The following is a 25048-nucleotide window of genomic DNA, read 5'->3' on the forward strand; positions in this document are numbered from 1 at the left end:
TTTTTGCTAACCTGTAAGAGAAACACATAATGAGCTAGTATGCATCGCATACTAGCTCATTATGCAAAACTTACCTTAGAACGAGGCCCCGCCGTGCCGTCCGCTTATCTGTATGACGGGTGACATGTCCAGTCGCCCGTCTTCCGGGTTCGCGGCATCCGGCCATCTGATTGGCCGGAGCCGCGGTGACGTCACTCCCGCGCGAGAGCCGACAGTCACGGCACGGGACTCTGAAGAAACTGCACCAGCGGCCTTCCTTCAGAGCGCATGCGCCAGTGACGTCACTGGATGCATGTAAGGTAAATATCTCCTAAACGGTACATGTTTAGGAGATATTTATAGCACCTATAGGTAAGCCTTATCATAGGCTTACCTATAGGTAAAAGTGTCCGAGGAGGGTTTACTTCCTCTTTAAAAATCTTGCTTGATGCATTTTTGGTCAGGTGAAAAGACTGCACCAAAAACCCACCTCCCCGTTGAAATGCATTGAAAGATCATATTAATAACGCACACCTGTTACATTTTTGAGTCACATGACCTATGAAAAACACACCATAAGCAAAGTAAAATCATGGTAGAATGGAGTGCGGTTTCAGCACCTTTTTCTCTATCAGCAAAATGCAGAAAACACAATTTTCATCTATGTTTCAGCTGCCCAAATTTCGGTGCATCTCTAATATAACCTTTTTTTCCCCATGTACTATACCAGGAATCCTCAAACTACGGCCCTCCAGCTGTTGCAGAACTACACTTTCCATGAGGCATTGTAAAACAGATTCACAGACATGACTAGGTATGATGGGAATTGTAGTTCCTGAACTGGAGGGCCATAGTTTAAAGACCCCTGCACTATACAATATATCCCCCCCCCCCCCCCCCAAGAGCAAAACAAGCCTTTAACCCTTTCACCGCCACTTTTTTTTGCACAAGTTAAAAAGCACATTTTAGGCCTAAAGATTGCTTAAAGGGTCAGTTCCCCTTTGAGAAAATACTCTATGCAGTCTAAGAACATTATTCCATAATTTTAAACTAATCTGAGTAAGGCTTCTTTCACACGGTCCGCCTCCGAAGGTGGATCCGTGTTGCTCAGCGGGGATCGATCCGCGATCCCCGCTGAGCAGGGCGGATGACAGCTCCGTCTCCGCTTGCAGAGCGGAGACGGAGGTGTCTCAGCACCCGCTGCCCTCTGTGGGGGATCGGAGGAGAGCGGACCGCTTGTCCGCTCTCATCAGATCCGCTCCACTCCGATTACTGAACGGATGGAAAAATAGGGTTTCCATCCGTCCAGATTTCACGCACAGGATCGGATGCGGATGGCAGCGGGTGTCAGCGGAGGTGACCTCCGCTGACACCCGCTGCCCCATAGAGCTGCATGGAGGATCCGATCAGATCCGCCTAAAAAACTGACAGGCGGACCTGATCGGACCGCCCGTGTGAAAGAGCCCTAACTCCACTTTTGTTGGGGAAAAAAAAAAGTTCCCCTCTGGGTGATCTCTGTACATTGCAAGGATTATAACCAACTTTGTTTCAGATTCCTAGCTTTTGTTATTCTGAAGATATCCCTGTATGGGTCTAATGGGAGTGGTTTCATAATTATCAACCAGCTGTGGCAGCTGCAGAGCACTAATGAGGAAATCTGCTGGGTCTTCATCCCTTTAGACGTGTTCCTATTGGGAGTATCTCACCATAAATAACATTTTTGTTGCAGGGGATGCCTGAAATCTGACTTGTAGCTTAGTGCAGACTTCTGGGAAAATTGGTGAGCCAATCACACAAGTAGGGAATTATGTTTCTGGGGTGTGGTCAGTATACATTCTGTGTACAGAACAGCTCCAGGTAGCCATATTGCATTGCATTTTACAGACAATTACAACAGCTGCAAATTGAAAAGGAAAGGTCATTTTTAATAACATTCAATTACAATATGATTTGTGTTGCAATTGTATATGCTAAATTGTTTTTCTTAATTTGCCATTTTTCTTCCCCACGTAAGTGGAGTTGCCCTTTAAGAATGCCTATTTATGCTCCTTTCATACCCATAGGCTTTTTGTGCACAGAGCAAAGCCTGCTGATATTTTCCACAGCTTCATCCCATCCTCTTCTCCAAGACAGACTAGCTGTAAAGCCCCGTACACACGTACCGATGGTCGGCTTACAAATGTTCCTCTTTTCTCCCTGGGATGTCGGTGTCTGCTGAAAAGTGCAAAGACAGCACAAGGACAGCACAAGAATTTTGTCCGCCGACTGCAGAAGTGATGTCATGTAATGGTTAACTTTCCCTGTGTTTTCTATTTTCTGAGCATGCCCAGTCTTGCAAATCTGCGGTCTGTCGGCCGAATTGTGTACTGACAGGCGAACAATCGTCCGTTCTGGTGTCGGCATACAAATATTTTCATGTTTGCAAGAAAGACTTTTGTCCGCGGATTGTGCGCAGACATCTGTCGGAGGCACCATACTAACACGCGTACAATCGGCAGATCCTTCGTCCACCGACGTTTGTATGCCGACGATCGGTACGTGTGTACGGGCCTTTAGGATAAGTATCCCCTAGTAGTACAGTATTTTTAAATAAAGGAGAAGTTCACTTTTTAGAAAATAAAAATATAAATGCAAATGGCTTTGCAGGTAAAAAAAAAAAAAAAAAAAAAAATTTGAATTTTTTTGGAGCCTGTAAAGCATTGCATCAGTGATCAGCAGATTGCTGGTATCATGCAGGTCCCCTGCAGATCTGCCTATGTATCTGTGTGCTCAAACTTCCAAGACAGGCAAGCAGATACAATCTGACAAGGAGAATGAACTACCACAGTGTTTCACAGTGTAGTTCAATGAAAACTACAAGACGATAGCCGTAAAGGCCGATGTACCTTGTCGTTTTTCAGCCCTGCTCAGCCACATTTTTCTTTTTAAAATTGTGACAGCGGAAGGGGGGGGGGGGGGTTCCCGCAAGCTGTCAGATCGGAGATTGGGTTGGTCCATTTGTAACAATATGGGTGTAACATGTAACCTGTTCAGAAGGTGAACTTATCCTTATGTAAAGTAGTCATGGACTGTAGAGTTTTCTTCTTTGTTTTTTTAAGGTGACTTCATCAGTGTGCAGCAACCTGGTGTGGGGGGACTGCATCTCAGATCCTAGGAAGAATTCAGCCAGGGAGGGGCCACCATTGGCATACAGCTTTGGCATTTAAACCAAGCACCAATATTTGATGCCACATAGTGTTTTTAATGCTGCTATTGGTGCCCCTGGCATGCATGGTACGTATGTTACGGATGTGAACTTATCCATTAAGTGTGGTGGCTTCAGTACTTTGAGTCACTAAACAACAAAAAAAAAAAAAAAAGAATGATCAGACATCTCAGAAGTCCTTATCACACTCTTTCCAGGTTAATGACAAACTACTGAAGCAAACGGGCTGGAATGGCAGCCAGGTAACTGGCATTAAAAGAGAGATGAACACTGGCAGCCTCTGTGTTTCTCTTATGACACGATTCCTTTATGTCACACCTAAATTCTATCATCATCATCTGGTCCCACCACCAAAGCTTCTAAGAGGAAAAAACACACACACTGTAATAGAACAGCTCCCTGCTGCCTCGGGCTGTAGGTACACGGCTGTAGCAGCAAGCTCTCTGTCACAGGGTGGAGTTCAGGCAGAGACAGCTCCTGTCCTGTGACAGTAACCATGTGCTCTGTACCTTCAGCTTTGCTCAGGGAGCAGCAGGAATCTGCACCGATTGGCAGGTACGGTGTTAGGACCATGTCAGATGGCCAATTAAGTCATTGGGGACTTTATTAAATTAACTTCTTGCCACAAAGCACAAAATGCTGCTGAAAATAAATCACTAGCAAGGGAGAAGAACACAATGAATGTGGGCAGAGAGGTAACAAATCCATAGGAAAATGACAGCTGAACTTGTACTGAAAGGACTCACTCGGATTTCACTGCATAATGTGAGCTTCTCACTGTGTGCATTAGAAGCTCCAGCCAGTCAGGTAGAGCCTGTGTCATTTCCTTGCTGGAGCAGCTTCTCCAGCATCATTTATCTCTTTTCTCCTCAGCTTTACTATTCCTGGCCAACACCTTTCATTGACTGGATTTCAGTTCTTTCAGAGACTCAGCATGACATGTGGCCATCACCTAGCGCAGTCTGCATGCACATGCTGCCTAAGAATACCCAGTCATTTCATAATTCCTCCCAACAGACCTCCCACTGCTTGCATCAGAGCTAAGGGATCCTGAGAGGAGTTCTGAAGTAGGGTTTAAAGAGGAAGTAAACCCAGTGTTTTGTTTTCCCCCCTGAAAAGTAAAAGGATACTGTGCTAGTATGCATCGCATACTAGCACATTATGTGACACCTTCAAACGAAGCCCTCGTCGTCCCCGCTGAAGGCCGCATCCATTTTTAGTTGTCTTACTTCCTGGTCTGCGGACTCCGGCTATGCTACTGGCTGGAAACCCTGTGACATCACTCCCACGCATGCGCGCTGGAGCCACCGGTCACAGCACAGGGCTCTGAAGAAACGGCACGGGTGACCGATGCTTCAGAGCGCATGACGTCATCGGTGCACTATACAGTAAATATCTCCTAAACGGTGCAAGTTTAGGAGATATGTACATGACCTATAGGTAAGGCTTATTATAGGCTTACCTATAGGTACAACTTACAGAGAGAGGGGGAGGGGGGGGGGGGTTTACAACCACTTTAAAGTGTTCAGTGAGCAATGTGAACAGCACCCTGCCGGCCCCTCCAATGTTTTGCCTGCGATGCATAGAGAAGCACAGGGACCAAGTTAGAACATAACTGGGTTTAAATAAAATAAGGTATGTAATGAAACCTGAAACCTTATATTTGAAAACCTCATTAACATGTTAATAAAGGGGATAGGATGAATCAAGGAAGGCAAAATATAAGCAGAGTAAACTTTAACATTTCCCAAATTCTATCAGTGTTCCAGCCACAGATTGACTGGTGTGACATGGGCCTCACCCTGCATTCTGAGAAAAGAAATGCTGGTCAGCTGAATCACTGAAGTTTTCACTGTGCATGTTTAATAGTAACACCCATATGTAATCTAATATAGAGATGCACCGAAATTTCAAGCTGATTAAAACATATCGGCCAAAAATGGTGCTATCCGCACTTTGCTGATAAGAGAAAAAAGGTTCTGATCATGGTGCAGAAAACGCACACTATTTTCCATTGATTTTACCGCGCTTATGGTGCGTTCTTCATAGGTCATATGACTCAAAAACAGCATAAAAAATGTAACAAGGGTGTGTCCTCTACGTTTTCAATGTGGAGGTGCGTTTCTGGTGCATTTTTTTTTTACTGACCAAAAATGCAGCAAGCAGGACATACATAGAACTTAAGGGATACCTTTTTCTTGAGCTTTTCTTGCACTAAAAGGTGCGAATAATTACTGACAATGAATTTATATTAAGTTCATGATATTAATTAAAAAGTCAAAATACAATTAAATATAAATCATTTTTACAAACTGTCATTTTCGGTTTTTCATCAAGTGCATCTTGTATTTTCGGTACCAAACTTACCATTCGGTACCCTCGAATCCAGTCATTCTCAACCTTTTTTTAGTCAAGGCACCCTTTATAATTATGGACAGTCTCAAGGCGCCCCATTCTAAAATGTAAAAAAATGATTCTAATAGCTTAACACAATAATGCAGCAACATCCACATGTAGGACACCCAACATTAGAGGTGATTTATTCTTCCAAAGCAAATGCATTTTTGCACACTGGTACTGACTAGTATTCCAATGTTTCTCTCCTGCCTCAATTTCTCTCCATCAGTCAGCTAATGTCACCCCAGTGCTGAGGGAGAGGAGCACAGGAGGGTCAAACAAGGACAAACAGCCTCCTTATTAAATGACAACGTCATTGGTTGTTAGGATGCCAGTGTCTAGAAAGTTGTAATGGTGCACAATGAAAACCCGTTGATTTTCATCCACCTGCTGGCTTGCATACAATATTATAATCAATCTTATAATCAATTTTTAGGCATTTTCCCAAGGCACCCTGGTTGAAAATGGCTGCTCTAATCGAATCCCCAATCATCTGATATTTAGTTACTAATTTATGGCATATTTATTAAGGCAATGTAAAGAATAAGGCTGACCGCACACTGCAGTACTGAACCCCACAACACCCACATTTAGGTTTACTGAAATCAACAGAATTTTTTTTTTATTAGTTGCTGAACTTACATGCAGAATAGGTGTGCTTGCCTAACATTGCTCACAACCCCATCATCTTCCAGGTCATAGTTCACCGGCACAATCATCACTATGCAGGATGAAGTGACCTATGAAGGTCGCAGTGAAAAGACAAATCAGATAACAGCTCAGTCCTGTCAATATTTCCCAGCACAAAGGCTGACCACATCTGTGACTATATAGTTCCACCATACACAGAGCGCAGCAAATTCTCTAAATAAAAGCCCACCCATTACACACAAATCATAAAGAGTGCTAATATCCAGTACCTAAACATATATTGCTGCCACACAGAATGGGCTTCAAACACCACAATGCGCATTTTAATGGGCCTGCAAAATATGTATTTTCCAACACAGCGCACCATGACACACAGATTCCGTGTGCTCAGACACATGCATGGTTTGGTGAGTTTGCAGGGAAGGTGTTTGTGACATTATCTGTGGTATTTCTACTGTTGGTGAGCAGCACCAAATTCAACTTTTCACAGTTTGTGTTCAGCAGCCACTGATCATTGCTGCTGTCAGAATACAATGTCCCGATGGATCTGTGTATGGACGAATCACAGTTTATTTTCCGTTCAGCACTCTGGCTGAATGAAGTAAAAATTTAGAGATAATGATCAGCTTTAGTGCCAGTTCACACTAATACGACTTGTCAGGCGACTTGGTCAGCCTGGCAAGTCGTGCACCGTCGTGGTCATTGAGTAGTACAGGAGCCGTTCTAATAGGAGCGACAAGTCGCTCCGACTTAGAAAAAGGGTCCTGTACTACTTCGGGGGGCGACCTGGAGGTGACTTGCATTGACTTTCATTTTATGAAGTCCGTGCAAGTCGCGCTGCACGCTACTTCACAGGTCGCCCCCGAAGTCGGAGCGACCTAATGTGAACCAGCACTGAGGGTGCTTTCACATGGGCTTTCCGCCCGGCGGACTCAGTTTTTCTCAGCGGGGATCAATCCGCTGATTCCCCCTGAGCAGGCGGATGACAGGTCCGTCTCCGCTTACTTTGCAGAGACGGAGTTGTCAGATCCCTGCTCTCCTCTATGGGAGATCAGATGAAAAAGGACCGCCTGTCAGTTTTCATCCGATCTTATCCAATCCTATCCTCCAGACGGATGGAAAATAGGGTTTCCCTCCTTCTGGATTCCACGGACAGGATCGGATCGGAGCGGGTGTCAGCCTAGATGTCACCACTGACATCCACTGCTCCATAGAGGTGCATGGAGCATCTGATCAGGTCCGCTTGAAAAACTGACAGGAGGACCGGATCGGAAAGCCCCTGAAAAAGGGGACTTAAGTGGGGTACACACTTGTAGAAAATCTGCCGAAAATTCCCGTTCGAGGTAAAATCGTACGATTTTTGGCTAGTGTGTACACAAATTTCAGCAGCCGATGCCGACATTTTCAATGAAAAAAAACGGAGGGACAAACACCAAAATTTTTATCGTCTGTCCCCCAGACAATTCATTTTCGTTTAACGTGTATGCAGTACCTCCGTGAAAAATCGGATACGAAAGGCCGCGCATGATCTGAAATTGCTGACGACCCGGAATTCTAGGAACAAATGTCCCAAAAAAAAAAAAAAAAAAAAAAAAAAAAAAAAAAAAAAAAATCGGATGAGAAATTGTGAACATTATGCACTGTCAACTAAAAACGGTTATGACCGCTGAGCATGAGAGAGAAAAATCGGAGGATATTTAGTCCGATTTTCGTCAAGTGTGTACGAGCCTTTAGGCTAGATTTACACTAATCTTATCTGGCAGGGTGCTGCAAGTCTGAGCCAAGAGAACTCTCCCATTCATCTTTATAGAACTTGTTGTGGAGCCTGCACATTGCAGGGCAGTTCCTGGCTTAAACACAGATTTAAACCCTGTCCCGCTCTCCACCTGATAAGCACTGCATCGGAGGCCTTGTTACAATTTTTCACAAGGTTTAGGGCCCTTTCAGTTTTTCAGGCAGACCCAAACGGACCCTCTAGTCTCCTTTATGGAGCTGAGTCTGCCTGTTGACAACATCCGCTCCTACCCAGTCCGCTAAAAAGAGTTGGATGGGGATCCATTCCCCATCTGTCTGGCGGATCGGATGGCAGTTGGGTGTACATGGACAGGCGGTGTTGTGGTGCATTATATATCATGCAGTGCAGTGAGTTGCACTGTGTGTTCATCCAGCATATCTATTTTTATGCAGCGTGATGGGAATTGGGAAAGAAATGGTTTTCCATGTGCCTTAAAGGATAAGTCCATCCTAACACTAAAATCTCCACGATCTAACACTAACCTATCTAGCCTTGTAAATAAGAAATCCGTATACATACCTTTTTTTAAGCTGATCCGATCCCACGCTGAGCTGTCAGCCACAGCTTCGCTGTGAAGGCGGGTGCAGGACACAGTCGACAATGGAAGCCCCGTAGTAACTCTATGGGTGATGTCACTTCCCATTCATTTCACAGCCGCTGTCGGCTGTGTCCTCCACAGAGCTTCCACCGCTGGAGATCGGGTCGTATCGGCTTCAAAAAAGGGAATGTATACTAATTTCTTCTTTACAGGGCTAGATAGGTTAGTGTTAGATTGTGGAGATCTATAGATGCAGGGATTTTAGTGCTAGTGTGGACTTATCCTTTAAGCCGGCCATAGACTGAATTTCGGCCGATTCAGCAAGATTCTAACGATGTATGGGCAAGCTGAATGTACCCAAGTTGATCGATCAACATGGGTAAAACCAGCCTGACAGATTTTACATGCGATTATCGCTAGTGGCTTTTATAACCCGTGGTTGCAGGAAAGAAAGCTCCAGTTTTCAAGTTCAGCCACTTTGCTGCCCCTTGTGGGTGGGAGGAACCATAGCGTGCAATGGAGGGAGAAGATATTCAACACAGCCAGAAGTGTAACACCCGCAGCTGATATATATATATATAAAATTGATATCTAGCTAATCTCATTTACTAATCAAAAAGTGGTAAGCTTACAAAAAAGAAAAAAAAAAAAACCTGTAGATGCCTTAGAAACGCCATGAACTTACACCATTTAGTAGATATTAACATTGGCACCAGCTGACGAAATCAATGGGGCATGTGCAGTACTCTCTGCATTCACCAACACTGAGTGTGCCATGCGGTGATGGTGACATCATTGTGGCCATTTAAATGGCCGGAGAGCGTGAAACTGGAAGGAAGACCAGGAGCTGTGACAGCTGAAGGGCTCTGTCTGAAAGGTATAACTGTCAGAATGCGCTAGTCTAAGGTGCACGCTAGCACATTGTGGCATAAACCTGCAGGAAGGGGGGGGGGGGCATTTTAAATGTTATTTATGTTTTGCATAGTTTATTACTGATTTAAAATTAAACTGCAAAATGGCTATTAAAAAAAATATACACAACCACACACATACTGTATATATATGAAAATCTACTTCTTTCTGGGGGTGGCAGCAGCCGTATTCATGATGCAGCTGCAATGCAAACAACTGGGTACTGTAGTTCTTTAAAGGCACAGTCCAGCTTTTGGAAAAATGTATGAATGCAGAACTTTAACCCCAAACCCAAAAAGATACAGTTCATACAGCCCTCATCATAAAATTAAATATTTTGAGAAACTATTCCTTCCTATTTGCTGGTTGCCTTGGTGATGAAGCCCGGCCTCACAGGTTCCCCCTGGGAAGGCTACGTCACCAGTGCCTTAGGGAAATCTCTGGCTTAGTCTAATACCAAAACCAAATGCCTAAATCCCATACAGCGCATGTGTTATGTCATTGGTGGGCCAGCGAAGAATGAAGAAGCCGAGCACCAATGAGGTTATCTTTAAAAATTGCGCCATGTAATGCAGAGCCCAGGTAGAAAGGACCGGTGGGAAATCGAAGGAAAGAGGATGAATGTCCCTACTGGTGAGTTTACTTATCTAAAAACATTTATTAAAGTGGAACTATTCTCATCTTCAGCCCAGCAATATGGCGTCCTGGAGCTCCCTGCTGGTCACTGACATCCAGGTATCCCAATCGTTGGTTGCTTTCATTGGCCAGGCTGAGAGGACGGCACTTCAGTTGCTGAACACGTAGAATGAACTGTCTGTGCACAGCTCTCTGTATGGGGTGGTCAAGAAACTAAGTATGGGCAGCACTTCGACTAGCAAAAGGGTCGTAGGTTCGAATCCCACCTGCCTGGAGTATGCATGTGCCTGCGTGGGTTTCCTCTGGGTACACTCCAAACACATGCTGGTAGGTTAATTAGATCTGGTATAAATCGGCCCTACTATGTGTATGTTAAACACATTAGATTGTAAGCTCCCTGAGGGCAGGGACTGATGTGAATGTAAAGGGATGCGTAAATTGACAGCGCTATACAAGTACCTGAAATAAATAAAATAAAAATGGTTTAATGCTTTACCACTTGGCTACAGCGTGGTGGTCCAGTTCTGGGAGGGTGTCAAATGTCCTACCAGAACCACACCGACCAGTGTGCTCTGATCACTGCAGTGCATTTGCATGTACCGGGTTGTATGGTATAAAACTACCATGCAATGTGGTTGCCGTGCGTTTCAAAAAGAAGTGCATGCACTACTTTTGATGCGGTGTGATTTCAGCCCAATTAAAATGAATAGGGCTTAAACTGCGTGTGAACTGCACAGAGTTCCGGTGCCATTTACATTCAGTTCCTTATGTGACTGGGACCTTAAAGCCCAAATCACTGCGCTGCACCCACATGCCGTGGACGCGGTTGCAGCAAAGTCCCATTCACCCAAATAGATCACCTTTGGCTGAAGGTGCTGTATAAAGTATACATCTATACAGCTTGGCAGGGGAGGGACCTCCCATTGGGGAGATTTCCCTTCACTTCCTGTCTCAAAGCCAAACAGGAAGTGAGAGGAGTCCCTGGCTAATCAGCAGTACTGTCCCCATTGGAAGATCTCCTGTTTTCCTGTTCTGGTGACAATCCAAAAGTTCGTAATTTTCTTTTGCTTTCACTCTTTGTGAGGACAGGACAGACAGAGAGAGTGAGCGGGGGGCAGGACAGACCGACAGAGAGCGAGCGGGGGGCAGGACAGACCGACAGAGAGCGAGCGGGGGGCAGGACAGACCGACAGAGAGCGAGCGGGGGGCAGGACAGACCGACAGAGAGCGAGCGGGGGGCAGGACAGACCGACAGAGAGCGAGCGGGGGGCAGGACCGACAGAGAGAGAGCGAGCGGGGGGCAGGACGGACAGAGAGAGAGCGAGCGGGGGGCAGGACGGACAGAGAGAGAGCGAGCGGGGGGCAGGACGGACAGAGAGAGAGCGAGCGGGGGGCAGGACGGACAGAGAGAGAGCGAGCGGGGGGCAGGACGGACAGAGAGAGAGCGAGCGGGGGACAGGACAGAGAGAGAGAGCGAGCGGGGGGCAGGACGGACAGAGAGAGAGCGAGCGGGGGGCAGGACGGACAGAGAGAGAGCGAGCGGGGGGCAGGACGGACAGAGAGCGAGCGAGCGGGGGGGCAGGACGGACAGAGAGAGAGCGAGCGGGGGACAGGACAGACAGAGATTGAATCTACAGGAACACCGACAGCAAAAACAACCTGCCCAAGGTTCTCATCCCTCCCCCCCTCCATCCAAATCTAAAGACCAATATTTACATGTAGAGGTAGAAAATACTGTCTATACACACTTCATATACAGAGATGTCCAGTATTCACTGGGGACACCCAACCCCCCACAGCCAGCTGTGATCAGTACTCCCCCACTGCAGCCACAGACTCCATGCAGTCATAGGACGACACATGTCAGTGTACAGACTCCATGCAGTCATAGGAGGACACACAGTGTACAGACTCCATGCAGTCATAGGAGGACACACAGTGTACAGACTCCATGCAGTCATAGGAGGACACACAGTGTACAGACTCCATGCAGTCATAGGAGGACACACAGTGTACAGACTCCATGCAGTCATAGGACGACACATGTCAGTGTACAGACTCCATGCAGTCATAGGACGACACATGTCAGTGTACAGACTCCATGCAGTCATAGGACGACACATGTCAGTGTACAGACTCCATGCAGTCATAGGACACACAGTGTACAGACTCCATGCAGTCATAGGAGGACACGTCAGTGTACAGACTCCATGCAGTCATAGGACACAGCAGACTCCATGCAGTCATAGGACACAGCAGACTCCATGCAGTCATAGGACACAGCAGACTCCATGCAGTCAGGGTCATCCTATGTACAGGGCTCAGCCTTTACTTTCACTTTCCCTCAGCTCCCCTCCCCCTCTCCGGGCTCTCACCATCTCCGGCGGAGGATTGTCCTCTGGTTTGGCGGTGCCCCCTCCCCCGCTGGGTACCGGGCTGGCCCTCCCCTCCGGTGTCCTCCTCTGGTTGTCCTTCTTGCTGGACCTGTGCCGGCTCCATAGATACACCGCCCCGGCTCCCAGCAGCAGTGGGGCCCCCACAGCAAGGGCCAATTTCCAGTGTGGGATCCCGGGCCCTCCTTGCGGCTCCACAGGCTTGGAGGCGGCCATGATGAATCCGTCCCTGCGGCTGCGGACACACGGGGAGAGACGAGGGGGGCGGGGCGCCGGAAACGCAGGGAGACCTGGGAGCCGGCAGGTGGGAGGGGCGCACTTCCCTGGAAAGGTCACTGTGAGGAGCGATCGCCCCCTGCTGCCCAAATTGCCTCACTGCCTCAGCCCTACTGCAGAGCGGTGTGTGAACCCGGAGCGCTCACTGTTTGTAGTTTACTTCAGCGTTATATATGATCAGCCCAGAGTACAATGTGAAGCAAAGGACTAAATCATTTAAACGTCATGCAAATTACACATAGATATACATTGGGTATAGAAAAGAATCATCCCCCTTCCAAAATAATCACAGTTTGTTGCTTGCCTGAAATGAAGACAGACACCGTTTTTGTTTTACCCAGCTGTATTTACTAAAAGATTAAGTGCCGGTTCACACTAGGGCGACCTGTGAGGCAACCTGGTCGCCTCACAGGTCGCTGCAGGTCGCTTCCCATAGGGAAGCTGCGGACCCGTTCTAATAGGAGCGACACAAGTCGCTCCGACCTAGAAAAAGGGTCCGGAGCTTCTTTGGGGCTAACCGGAGGCGACCGCCATAGACTTCAATGTTATGAAGTCCGTGGCGGCCGCTCCGAGGTAGCGGCGCGCCAGGTCGTGGTGCGAAGTAGCGTCGCTGCAGTGTGAACCGGCGCATAACACCGACATGTCAGAAAAAATAAACAAACAGAGTTGGAAAAAGCATCACCCCCTCCTAAAAATAACCTGTAAACTCAATCAGGTAAAACTAGTCACCTTCTCAATGGCACACAAAGGTGTATGTTTATGAAACTGTGAATTTTTTTCACCGTTCACTTCTCGGCAGTTCTCCGAGGAAAATTCTCACCTCTGGCACCCTGTTTATGAAGCGGTGAACTTCATTTCTTACAGGGTGAGCAGAGGAGAAGTGTTTCCTCGGAGAACGGCCAAGATCTGTGTACAAGTGAATGGGCGCCTGTAATCTCGTGAGACAAAGCGAGATTGGAGTACGAGAAAATCCCTGGTGCCTGTTTAATAAGCAGTGATAGATAGTACACATGCGTTCGACCCCCACTAATGTTAATTAAATAATTAGTCCCCCTACATAAATATATATATATATATATATATATATATATATATATATCAGTTAGTGGCTCATATGCTGTCAATCCAGTCGTTGGCTTCCATAGGTGTATCGAAGAACCTGATAGTGCCGTGATGTGGAACTTTCAACAGACTGGGGTAAAGAATGATGTATTCGATGTTTTTCTCACAAAGTCGGCGCCTGACTTCATTAAAGGAGCGGCGACATTTCTGTACCTCCGTAGAAAAATCTGGAAATAGCATCACTCTGGCGTTTTCGTAAGGCAATTCAGGATGCTTTCAGGCCTCTGCAAGGATCAGATAGTTTAACAGGCGAACACGGTGGTCCTCGGTGGTGCTCCGGATGGACGTTTGCCAGTTGGTATTCTATGTGCCCTTTTCACAACATAAATGGGTGGCAAATCCTGGAGATTAGGCAGTGTTTTAAAGAGGCCCGCTGCAAATACTTTCGGGCGGGAGCCCTCCACCCCATCGGGTAGGCCCATCACGCGAATATTGTTGCGGCACTGCCTATTCTCTGCATCATCTACTTTATGGGTTAAAGAACTCACCAGGGATTGCAGCTCAGCGATTTGAGATGTAGGAGATCCCTGCTGATCCTCCACTGTGCCAATGCGGTCTTCAGGCTCTGTAAGCCTGCCCCTGATTTTGTCAAGATCATGGCGGATCAGTGTGCATTCAGATGCCAGGTGATCTATGAAAATCATCAGGGAGGTCTTGCACCCCTCTATCGCTGCCAGGATCGGCCTGGTGATGGCATCAGGGTCCAATTCTGCCTGGGATGGGGGGCCAAACTCCTCCACTGGTGGAGGGGAAGAAGCCATCACAGTGGGGGATGCTGACAGCCTCTGCTCTGTCTTCTGACCTTGTTGTGCAGCATGTGCGGAAGCCAAGATGGCCCCGGGTGAGCGCCTGACCTGCGCCTTCCCGGACCGCTGAGGTTTCAGGTCCCGGAGCGGCCTGCCCCAGCCTCTTGCAGACATGATTGCGGTCACCGAAGGATACAGGAGGTAAGAGGGAGTGAACGGATGTCTCAGCGAAGTGTGCCTGCTAACGGGAGTAAATTGTTGGATCAACACGGAGCTCTCAGTCTGCTTGTCTCTCTCCGTTCACATCTCAGCCACGCCCCGTATATTAGACATTTTTAACGTTGCTCCTGGGGGCGTCTTGCGTTTCTTTTTTTCTGCCTTTAAATGCCCCTGCATGTTAGCCTATGTGTCCATGCACATTTAGAGGAGTTTAGAGGCAGGGACATCTAGTGGCAGAAAAAAAACCCATTGCCATCGCATCCAGGAGCAGCTGCATTTTGGCACACAAAAACGGCGCATGTACATGCATGTACACGTGTGTAAATGTGCGTAATGCTAGGTGCATTTAGCTTTTGGATAAATTATTTTTCTGACCAATTAAATTAATTACTGCCCAAACACTTGGTGCGCTTAAATGCGTTACCCATGTAGCACTGCCCCCGTAGGAACTGCTGAGTATGAAGATCTCTGGGTCTCCCTCTGATTATCCTGCAGCCAGATGATTGAGTATTTTTACACTGTCAGATGCACACTCATCCACTTGTTATCTAATAATCAGTCCAGGAGATTTGTTTTTGTATTTATTGGTTGAACTTGGATAGGAAAAGGGATTAGTGGGATACTCCAACTTGAACTATGCACAAAAGAGGACAATTCTAACTTGGCCTTGCTTAATTTAACTAGATATCAGACCCTCTGCTAAACCGTACAGGATTTGTATGGAAGAAAAGTCCTTTGCACACTCTGGGGGCAGACTCAATGACTACTGACTCCTCGGGACACCACTTGTGGCAGGTGCAGCACTACAAAGTGCCTTATGCGCTGTGGCATTAGAAGAATTGGATCTCTCTGACTTCAGTCTAACCAGACTGTCTGTTACTCTATAAATCCCTCTAATACCGTTCTATGGAAAGCAGTAGGTTTAAAGAGCACACCAAACGCTTAAGATATCTTCTTTACTAACTTCAACTTTTCTTCATAGATAACAGTGACACTTTTGCAGCAGACAGTCCATGTACAACATGTGCTGAATACAGTATAACAAATGGTGGATATATTTCTCTCTCTATTGCTGTTTGAGTTTGTTTGCTTGGGTTAGGTTTTGAGTTGTTAGAGTTGTTTGGGTTTGTTCGATAGTTTGAATTCGATATAACTTTTGAAGTTTGATAGTTTGTTTGTTTGTTTGGTGGAACTACAAGTGAACACATAACTAGTTCAGTATACAGCTCTAATCACATTACTAACAATAGGAACATGTATAACTGTTAATTACCTATTTTTGGCCACTTGCTTCCATAAAACTGCTCTGTGGATCTGTGAGTCTATTCAGTTCTCTTGCTCTGTAGTGGAATGAGAAGGTTGGCTGAAAGCATGAGGCTTCAGAGAAAAAATGGGTGTAAGGCTGGCTGTGATTGGCCAAGACTGTTGCTGAGTGTGAGATTGGCTGTGATTGGCCACAAACTCCTTATGGGTAATAAAGTTTAACTCTGTGCTTTCTGGTTTAAATTCTGCTGTGTCTGAGCTTACAGGCATATAAATGAATCTGACAGGCAAATTTCTTTTTGCTTCTGTGAACACAACATACAACTGTTATGTGACATCCAAACATGAAATCACAGTAAATAACTCTGCTTTTGTCTCTCACATATAAACATATGCACTGTATTGAGGTTATTAACAGGTCTAGCTGTATATGCATGTAGGGCATATTAGCAACCTAGGACAGGTTCTAGCTGGCCCGCTACACTCCCACCAAAATTACCTCTAATTCTATGTTCTCTATAGTAGGATTTGATCATGAATTTGGGGAATTTTCTATCAGGTTCTCAACTTCCAAGTGTCTTTTATCACTTTCAAGTAGAACAACTAACTGCTGTATAGGACGTTCCAACTTGAGTGGAGTAGTGAGACGTTTTCCCTTTTTGTCAAGTTTTGAGTCTCCTATTTGACATTTGTCCTATTTGTTCTTCTTACTAGTCTGTCTTTATCCTTTTGAACTTCTAGAACTTTAGCCAATTTCCATTGACTTCTAGGTAAATCTTCTTCTTTCACTAATACTATGTCACCAACTTGGACATTTCTTCTGGGTGTTTGCCATTTACTTCTTAGCGTAAGATTGGCTAAGTACTCTTTCCTCCATCTATTCCAAAACTGTTCTGATAGATATTGAACTCTTCGCCATCTCTTTTTGGCGTATAAATCCTCTTTGGTGAACTTGCCAGGTGGTGGATGTATGTAATCAGACTTAAGGTGAAGTATATGGTTTGGAGTTAAAGGTTCCAAACTTGTTGGATCATTGATGTTGTCAACTGTAAGTGGACGACTGTTAACAATAGACATTACTTCACAGAATAGGGTCCTAAGTGAAGCATCATCCATTCTTCCGGAGTTCTTTTTCAACATTGAACTTAACACATTTCTTACAGTTCTGATTTGTCTTTCCCAAACTCCTCCTGTGTGGCTTGCATGTGGAGCATTCATATGAAAATCACATTGATTCTGTGACAAATACTCAGTTACTTTTTCTTTGTCGATCTCTTTTAGAGCTTTCTTCAATTCATTCCTTGCTCCGACAAAATTGGATCCTTGGTCAGATCTAAGCTCTCTGACAGTACCTCTAATGCAGTGGTTCTTAACCTGGGTTCGATCGAACCCCAGGGGTTCGGTGAGTCAGTCTCCGGGGTTCGGCGGGGGGGACAAAGGGGCAATTGCTCCCCCCGAGAAAATATTACTGATTGTGAGGCCGAGCGCACCCCGGGAAATCAGAGCTGCGGTCGGGACAACTCACAGCCATTACACATAGACACTTGACACTCCGCCCCCTGTACCTCCCCCAGCAGGTTTCCAGCCTATCTCCTGCAGGCTGCTTGCTGCGTGAGTGGGCGGGATGGGGATGTACCTGACCACGGAGATCGCGCCTGCCTGGAAGAGGGAAGTGTGAGCAGCTGAGCAGAGGGAGCCGAGTGAATGTTCCTGGAGGTAGGCTCAGCTAGCTGTACATGGTGGATTTGTTTACAAGGACCTCTATGCTACGTCTGCTGAGTTACTGCAGCTTAGCATAGAGGTGCTGTTAGCTGACAGATGGAAATGCATGTCCTTTTCATTTAGCTCAATAAAGCATTGTGAATACCCCCTGGTGTGTGCCCTCCTGATACCCCATGGAATGCTCTCCCAACACCTCCCCCCAATGTGTGCCCTCCTAACACCCCATGGTATGCCCTCCAAACACCTCCCCAAAGTGTGTTCCCTCTTGACACCCCATGCTATGTCCTCCCAACCCCCCCAGTGTGTGCCCTCCTGATATCCCATGGTATGCCCTCCCAACACCTCCCCCCAGTGTGTTCCCTCCTGACACCCCATGGTATGTCCTCCCAGCCCCCCCAGTGTGTGCCCTCCTGATACCCCATAGTATGCCCTCCCAACACCTCCCCCCTCAGTGTGTTCTCTCCTGACACCCCATAGTATGCCCTCCCAACCCCCCCCCAACCCCAGTGTGTGCCCTCCTGACACCCCATGTTTTAATGGTTTTGTTCTTTGTTCTTAATGGTTTTGTTTTTTGAGATACAGTCGCCAACACTTGCAGGGAGGCCCCAGCGAGATTTGAACTCGGGACCCCTGGTTTACAAGACCAGTGCTCTAACCCCTGAGCTATGGAGCCTTTTTTTTTTTTTTTTTTTTATTTTATTTTATGGTTTTATTTTTTAATGGTTTTGTTCATTTTGTGTACCTATGTATAAATATATACCTAAATATATACCTATGTTTTGAATTTGAAAAAATCATATTTTATTTTTTCAATTAAGAAGGGTTCGGTGAATGCGCATATGAAACTGGTGGGGTTCAGTACCTCCAACAAGGTTAAGAACCACTGCTCTAATGACTATGAAACATCTCAAGGCATTGATGAATGCATCAGTTGACATATCTTCTAACATTTCAAGATGAATTGCTCTGGAGCTTAGACATGTAAATATTAGTCCATACCTCTTGTACTCCTTGCGGTTTTGCTTGGTAATGAATGGGCCGAAACAATCCATTCCACTATAAAGAAATGGTGGTGGTGATGGGTTTACACGATCTGTCGGTAGATCTGCCATTCTTTGTTCTTCGGTAGGTCTACGTGCCTTTCTACAAGTTACGCATTTACTGATATACTTTGCAATAACTTTGCTTCCTTTCACTATCCAGTAACCACCTTCCAGTGGCGGCTGGTACTCAAAATTTTTTGGGGGGGGGGGCGCAAAAAGATGTAATAGGTATTGCATCGCGGCAAAAGACGCGGTAAAAAATTGCGTGACTTTGAGGTCATGGTACAGGCATGGCACAGATGGTATAGGCATGGCACAGGTGATGGTACAGGCATGGCACAGGCATGGCACAGATGATGGTATAGGCATGGCACAGGTGATGGAATAGGCATGGCACAGGTGATGGAATAGGCATGGCACAGGTGATGGTATAGGCATGGCACAGGTGATGGAATAGGCATGGCACAAGTGATGGAATAGGCATTGCACAGGTGATGGTACAGGCATGGCACAGGTGATGGTACAGGCATGGCACAGGTGATGGTATAGGCATGGCACAGGTGATGGTATAGGCATGACACAGATGGTATAGGCATGGCACAGGTGATGGAATAGGCATGGCACAGATGATGGTATAGGCATGGCACAGGTGATGGAATAGGCATGGCACAGGTGATGGAATAGGCATGGCACAGGTGATGGTATAGGCATGGCACAGGTGATGGAATAGGCATGGCACAAGTGATGGAATAGGCATGGCACAAGTGATGGAATAGGCATTGCACAGGTGATGGTACAGGCATGGCACAGGTGATGGTACAGGCATGGCACAGGTGATGGTACAGGTATGGCACAGGTGATGGAATAGGCATGGCACAGATGGTATAGGCATGGCACAGGTGATGGAATAGGCATGGCACAGATGGTACAGGCATGGCACAGGTGATGGTATAGGCAGGGCACAGATGGTACAGGCATGGCACAGGTGATGGAATAGGCATGGCACAGATGATATAGGCATGGCACAGGTGATGGAATAGGCACGGCACAGATGGTACAGGCATGGCACAGGTGATGGAATAGGCATGGCACAGGTGATGGTAAGGTCATGGCACAGGTGATGGAATAGGCATGGCACAGATGGTATAGGCATGGCACAGGTGATAGAATAGGCATGGCACAGGTGATAGAATAGGCATGGCACAGGTGATGGAATAGGCATGGCACAGATGATACAGGCATGGCACAGGTGATGGTATAGGCAGTGCACAGATGGTACAGGCATGGCACAGGTGATGGAATAGGCATGGCACAGGTGGTATAGGCATGGCACAGGTGATGGAATAGGCATGGCACAGATGGTACAGGCATGGCACAGGTGATGGAATAGGCATGGCACAGGTGATGGTAAGGTCATGGCACAGGTGATGGAATAGGCATGGCACAGATGGTACAGGCATGGCACAGGTGATAGAATAGGCATGGCACAGATGATGGTATATGCATGGCACAGGTGATGGAATAGGCATGGCACAGATGATGGTATAGGCATGGCACAGGTGATGGAATAGGCATGGCACAGGTGATGGTATAGGCATGGCACAGGTGATGGAATAGGCATGGCACAAGTGATGGAATAGGCATTGCACAGGTGATGGTACAGGCATGGCACAGGTGATGGTACAGGCATGGCACAGGTGATGGTATAGGCATGGCACAGATGGTATAGGCATGGCACAGGTGATGGAATTGGCATGGCACAGATGATGGTATAGGCATGGCACAGATGATGGAATAGGCATGACACAGGTGATGGTATAGGCATGGCACAGGTGATGGAATAGGCATTGCACAAGTGATGGAATAGGCATTGCACAGGTGATGGTACAGGCATGGCACAGGTGATGGTACAGGCATGGCACAGGTGATGGTACAGGCATGGCACAGGTGATGGAATAGGCATGACACAGATGGTATAGGCATGGCACAGGTGATGGAATAGGCATGGCACAGATGGTACAGGCATGGCACAGGTGATGGTACAGGCATGGCATAGGTGATGGTATAGGCAGGGCACAGATGGTACAGGCATGGCACAGGTCATGGACTAGGCATGGCACAGATGGTATAGGCATGGCACAGGTAAAGGAATAGGCATGGCACAGATGGTACAGGCATGGCACAGGTGATGGAATAGGCATGGCACAGATGGTACAGGCATGGCACAGGTGATGGAATAGGCATGGCACAGATGGTATAGGCATGGCACAGGTGATGGAATAGGCATGGCACAGATGGCACAGGCATGGCACAGGTGATGGAATAGGCATGGCACAGGTGATGGTAAGGTCATGGCACAGGTGATGGAATAGGCATGGCACAGATGGTATAGGCATGGCACAGGTGATAGAATAGGCATGGCACAGATGGCACAGGCATGGCACAGGTGATGGAATAGGCATGGCACAGGTGATGGTAAGGTCATGGCACAGGTGATGGAATAGGCATGGCACAGATGGTACAGGCTTGGCACAGGTGATGGTATAGGCAGGGCACAGATGGTACAGGCATGGCACAGGTGATGGAATAGGCATGGCACAGATGGTATAGGCATGGCACAGGTGATGGAATATGCATGGCACAGATGGTACAGGCATGGCACAGGTGATGGAATAGGCATGGCACAGGTGATGGTAAGGTCATGGCACAGGTGATGGAATAGGCATGGCACAGGTGATGGTAAGGTCATGGCACAGGTGATTGAATAGGCATGGCACAGATGGTACAGGCATGGCACAGGTGATAGAATAGGCATGGCACAGGTGATGGTATATGCATGGCACAGGTGATGGAATAGGCATGGCACAGATGGTACAGGCATGGCACAGATGATGGTATATGCATGGCACAGGTGATGGAATAGGCATGGCACAGATGGTACAGGCATGGCACAGGTGATAGAATAGGCATCGCACAGATGATGGTATATACATGGCACAGGTGATGGAATAGGCATGGCACAGATGGTACAGGCATGGCACAGGTGATGGAATAGGCATGGCACAGGTGACGAGTCAGCACTTCCCTGGCTGAGACACTTACCTGGCGATGGCTCGACTCCCGGCGGCGGCTTCTCCCCCTCCTCGCGACTCCGACGTCCGTCCTCTTCTGCTCGGCTCCCGGCGGCGGCTTCTCCCCTCCTCGCGACTCCTCTTCTGCGGCGGCGGGAAGCTGACCGGGCGGTGACGGTGAGTGACTGATGCACGCACCGGCACTGCCCCCAACGAGGTCAGCATGGATGTCCTTAATAATGATTGGTCCAGGCTGGAGTCTGGACCAATCTTGATCCAAGACATCACAAAAGGGGGGTGGTGTAGCGCCGTGCTCTGCGCTACAATTACGCCCCAGAAGGCTGCCATTTGGCGCCTCTGCGGGTGGAAAACCCCACCCCCCCATAGGCACCAATGGAGCGGGCTCCAAAAGGGGGGTGGGTGTAGCGCAGTGCTCTGCGCTACAGTTACGCCCCAGAAGGCCGCCTCTCGGCGCCTCTGCGGGTGGAAAACCCCACCCCCCATAGGCACCAATGAGGTGGGCGCCCCTTGTGGGCAAAAATTTTTTTTTTTTTTTAATCTTTTTTTTTCTTTTTCTTTTTTTTGGGGGGGGCGGCGCCCCTGCGCCCCCTATGGGCCGGCCGCCACTGCCACCTTCTCTCAGTTCTGGGTAAAGCTTCTTCCTTAATGCAAGGATTTGTTGTGGTAGTGATCAATGATCAATCTTGTGAAGGTAGAATTTTTGGGTAGAATTGCTGGATGCTTCACTCTGCTGGGTAACGATGCATTTTCCAGTCTCCCTCCCACCTTCAGTATACCATCCTGTAGAACAAGATTAAGCTTGTACAATGGGTGGTTGTTGGGAAGCCTTTTAGGTTCCTGACTAAGTCTCTTAAACTCTTCACTATAGAATCTCTGTTGAATGAGTCTTATGACTGTTTCTTCAGCTTTCATTCTTTCCTCTACATTCAATGATTCCTTCTTTCTGATTCCCTTTGCCAAACGTTGAATTCGAGCTACTACGTTTATGACTGTATTCCATTTTGAACATCTGACTAGTCTTTCAAGTATTTCATCTTGACACTTGGCAGCAGTGCTCAATGTTTGTACAACTTTTACTTCTGGATCACCCATGGACAATTCGGTGTAACCTTCACTGGGTATGATCTCCTTTTCCCAAAGGAACTCTGGACCGGTGAACCAATTTTGAATTTCTCAATTCTGTTACATTCAGGCCTCTTGAAGCATGATCTGCTGGGTTATGCTTTGTATCAATGTGATGCCAATGTTCCGGATTTGTTATTTCCCGAATTTTCTGAACTCTGTTGGCGACAAAGACATGGAATCTTCGAGCTTCGTTATTTATGTATCCTAGGACAACTCGTGAGTTTGTCCAAAAGTATTCTTCATCTATTTTTAACTCTAATTCTTCTCTCAGAAACTTGCTTACTGATGCTGAAACAACAGCTGCTGTCAGTTCAAGTCTTGGTATTGTCTGAATACTGGTAGGTGCAACTCTGGTCTTTCCCATAACCAGGGCACAGTGTATTTTTCCTTCTCCTATCACTCTGATGTAGGAGCACTGACCATAACCATAACTACTGGCGTCTGAAAAGTGATGAAGTTCTATTTTCTTGTACTCTCCGAAATCATGAGGTACAAAACATCTGGGTATCCGAACTTCTCTTAAATTCTGCAAGTCTCTTATCCAAGCCGCCCACCTTGGCCTCAAATCTTCAGGTATGGGTTCATCCCATCCCAACTTCCGTCTGCATAATTCTTGTAGTATTTCTTTTGCTTTGAGGATCACTGGGGCCAAGAATCCCAATGGATCATATATAGAAGCCACTGCGGAAAGAATGGTACGTCTAGTTGCAACTTTCTCTTCAAAGGATACTTCAAAGAAGAACTCATCATTCTCTACATTCCATCCCAATCCAAGTACATTTTGAACTGGAAGATGATCATAATTGAGATCTACATCCTTCATTGTTGATGCACGTTCAGAGTCACTGATGGATTCCAGTACCTCTCTGTTGTTTGAGATGAATTTATGAAGGCGCAGATTTCCTCTTGCGCATAACTATTGGCTTTCTTTTACTAGTTTGATTGCAGATTCTGTGGACTCTAGACTTATAAGACCCTCATCTACATAGAAGTTTTTCTTAAGAAAATTTGCTGCTGATGGGCAATCCTCTTCATTTTTGTTGACCAGGTACTTCATACCATAATTGGCGCAACCTGGAGACGATGCTGCTCCAAACAAGTGTACTTTCATTATGTATTCTGCTGGCTCTGTATCTGTATCTCCATCCTCCCACCATAGAAACCTCAGGAAGTCTCTATCTTCATTCTTCACATGAAACTGGTGGAACATCTTTTCAACGTCACACATGACCGCTACGGGATACTTTCTGAATCTACATAGTACTCCAGGCAGAGTGATTGTAAGGTCTGGTCCTTTTAGTAGATGATCGTTCAATGCAACACCATCATACTTTGCTGAGCAATCAAATACTACTCTAATCTTATCTGGTTTCTTTGGGTGGTAAACACCTTGATGTGGGATGTACCACACTTCTCCTTCTTTAGGTTGGTTATTCACCTTTTCTGCATGTCCTTCTTCAAGGATGCCTTCCATGAATTTAAAATAATCTTGCTTGAATTTGGGATCTCTTCCCATCTTTTTCTTCAGGCATTTCAATCTTGCTAGGGCAAGATTTCTGTTATTTGGCAGACAAGGTCGTTGTCTAAAGGGTAAGGGCATTTCAAGATAACCTTGTTGATTCTGCTGAATACTTTCTTCTAGAGTGTGTACGAACTTTATGTCTTCTTGAGATACACTCTTTTCTTCAGAACTTATGTCTGCAAAGTCAGACTCAAGGATCTTGATTACTTTTGCTGAACTTACGGTTGGTAACTCTTGGACGGATATTCGATGACACAATCCTGTCACCTGTCTTGAGTTTGCAATCTGCTGTTTTCCTCCAACAACACCCCATCCTAGATCAGTTCGAACAGCGTAGGGTTCACCCTTTCCTCCTGTGATTACCTCTCGTGGTACCAAAGCTTCAGGACAATCGTAGCCTATCAACAGTCCA

General features: G+C 46.6%; 1 protein-coding gene across 1 annotated transcript in view; it reads right to left on the bottom strand.

The window, feature by feature from the left end:
• Nucleotides 1–12785, bottom strand: part of TOMM70 (translocase of outer mitochondrial membrane 70) — a 57261-nt gene extending 44476 nt beyond the window's left edge. The window contains exon 1 of the mRNA XM_082245508.1: nucleotides 12489–12785. Coding sequence (XP_082101634.1) covers nucleotides 12489–12722 — 234 coding nt within the window. The 5' untranslated portion in view covers nucleotides 12723–12785. The remainder of the gene's footprint in view (nucleotides 1–12488) is intronic.
• Between the last annotated feature and the right edge of the window lie 12263 nt (nucleotides 12786–25048).

This window comes from Pelophylax lessonae (assembly GCF_965119305.1).
Source record: "Pelophylax lessonae genome assembly, chromosome: 2".
NCBI classification, from domain to species: domain Eukaryota; kingdom Metazoa; phylum Chordata; class Amphibia; order Anura; family Ranidae; genus Pelophylax; species Pelophylax lessonae.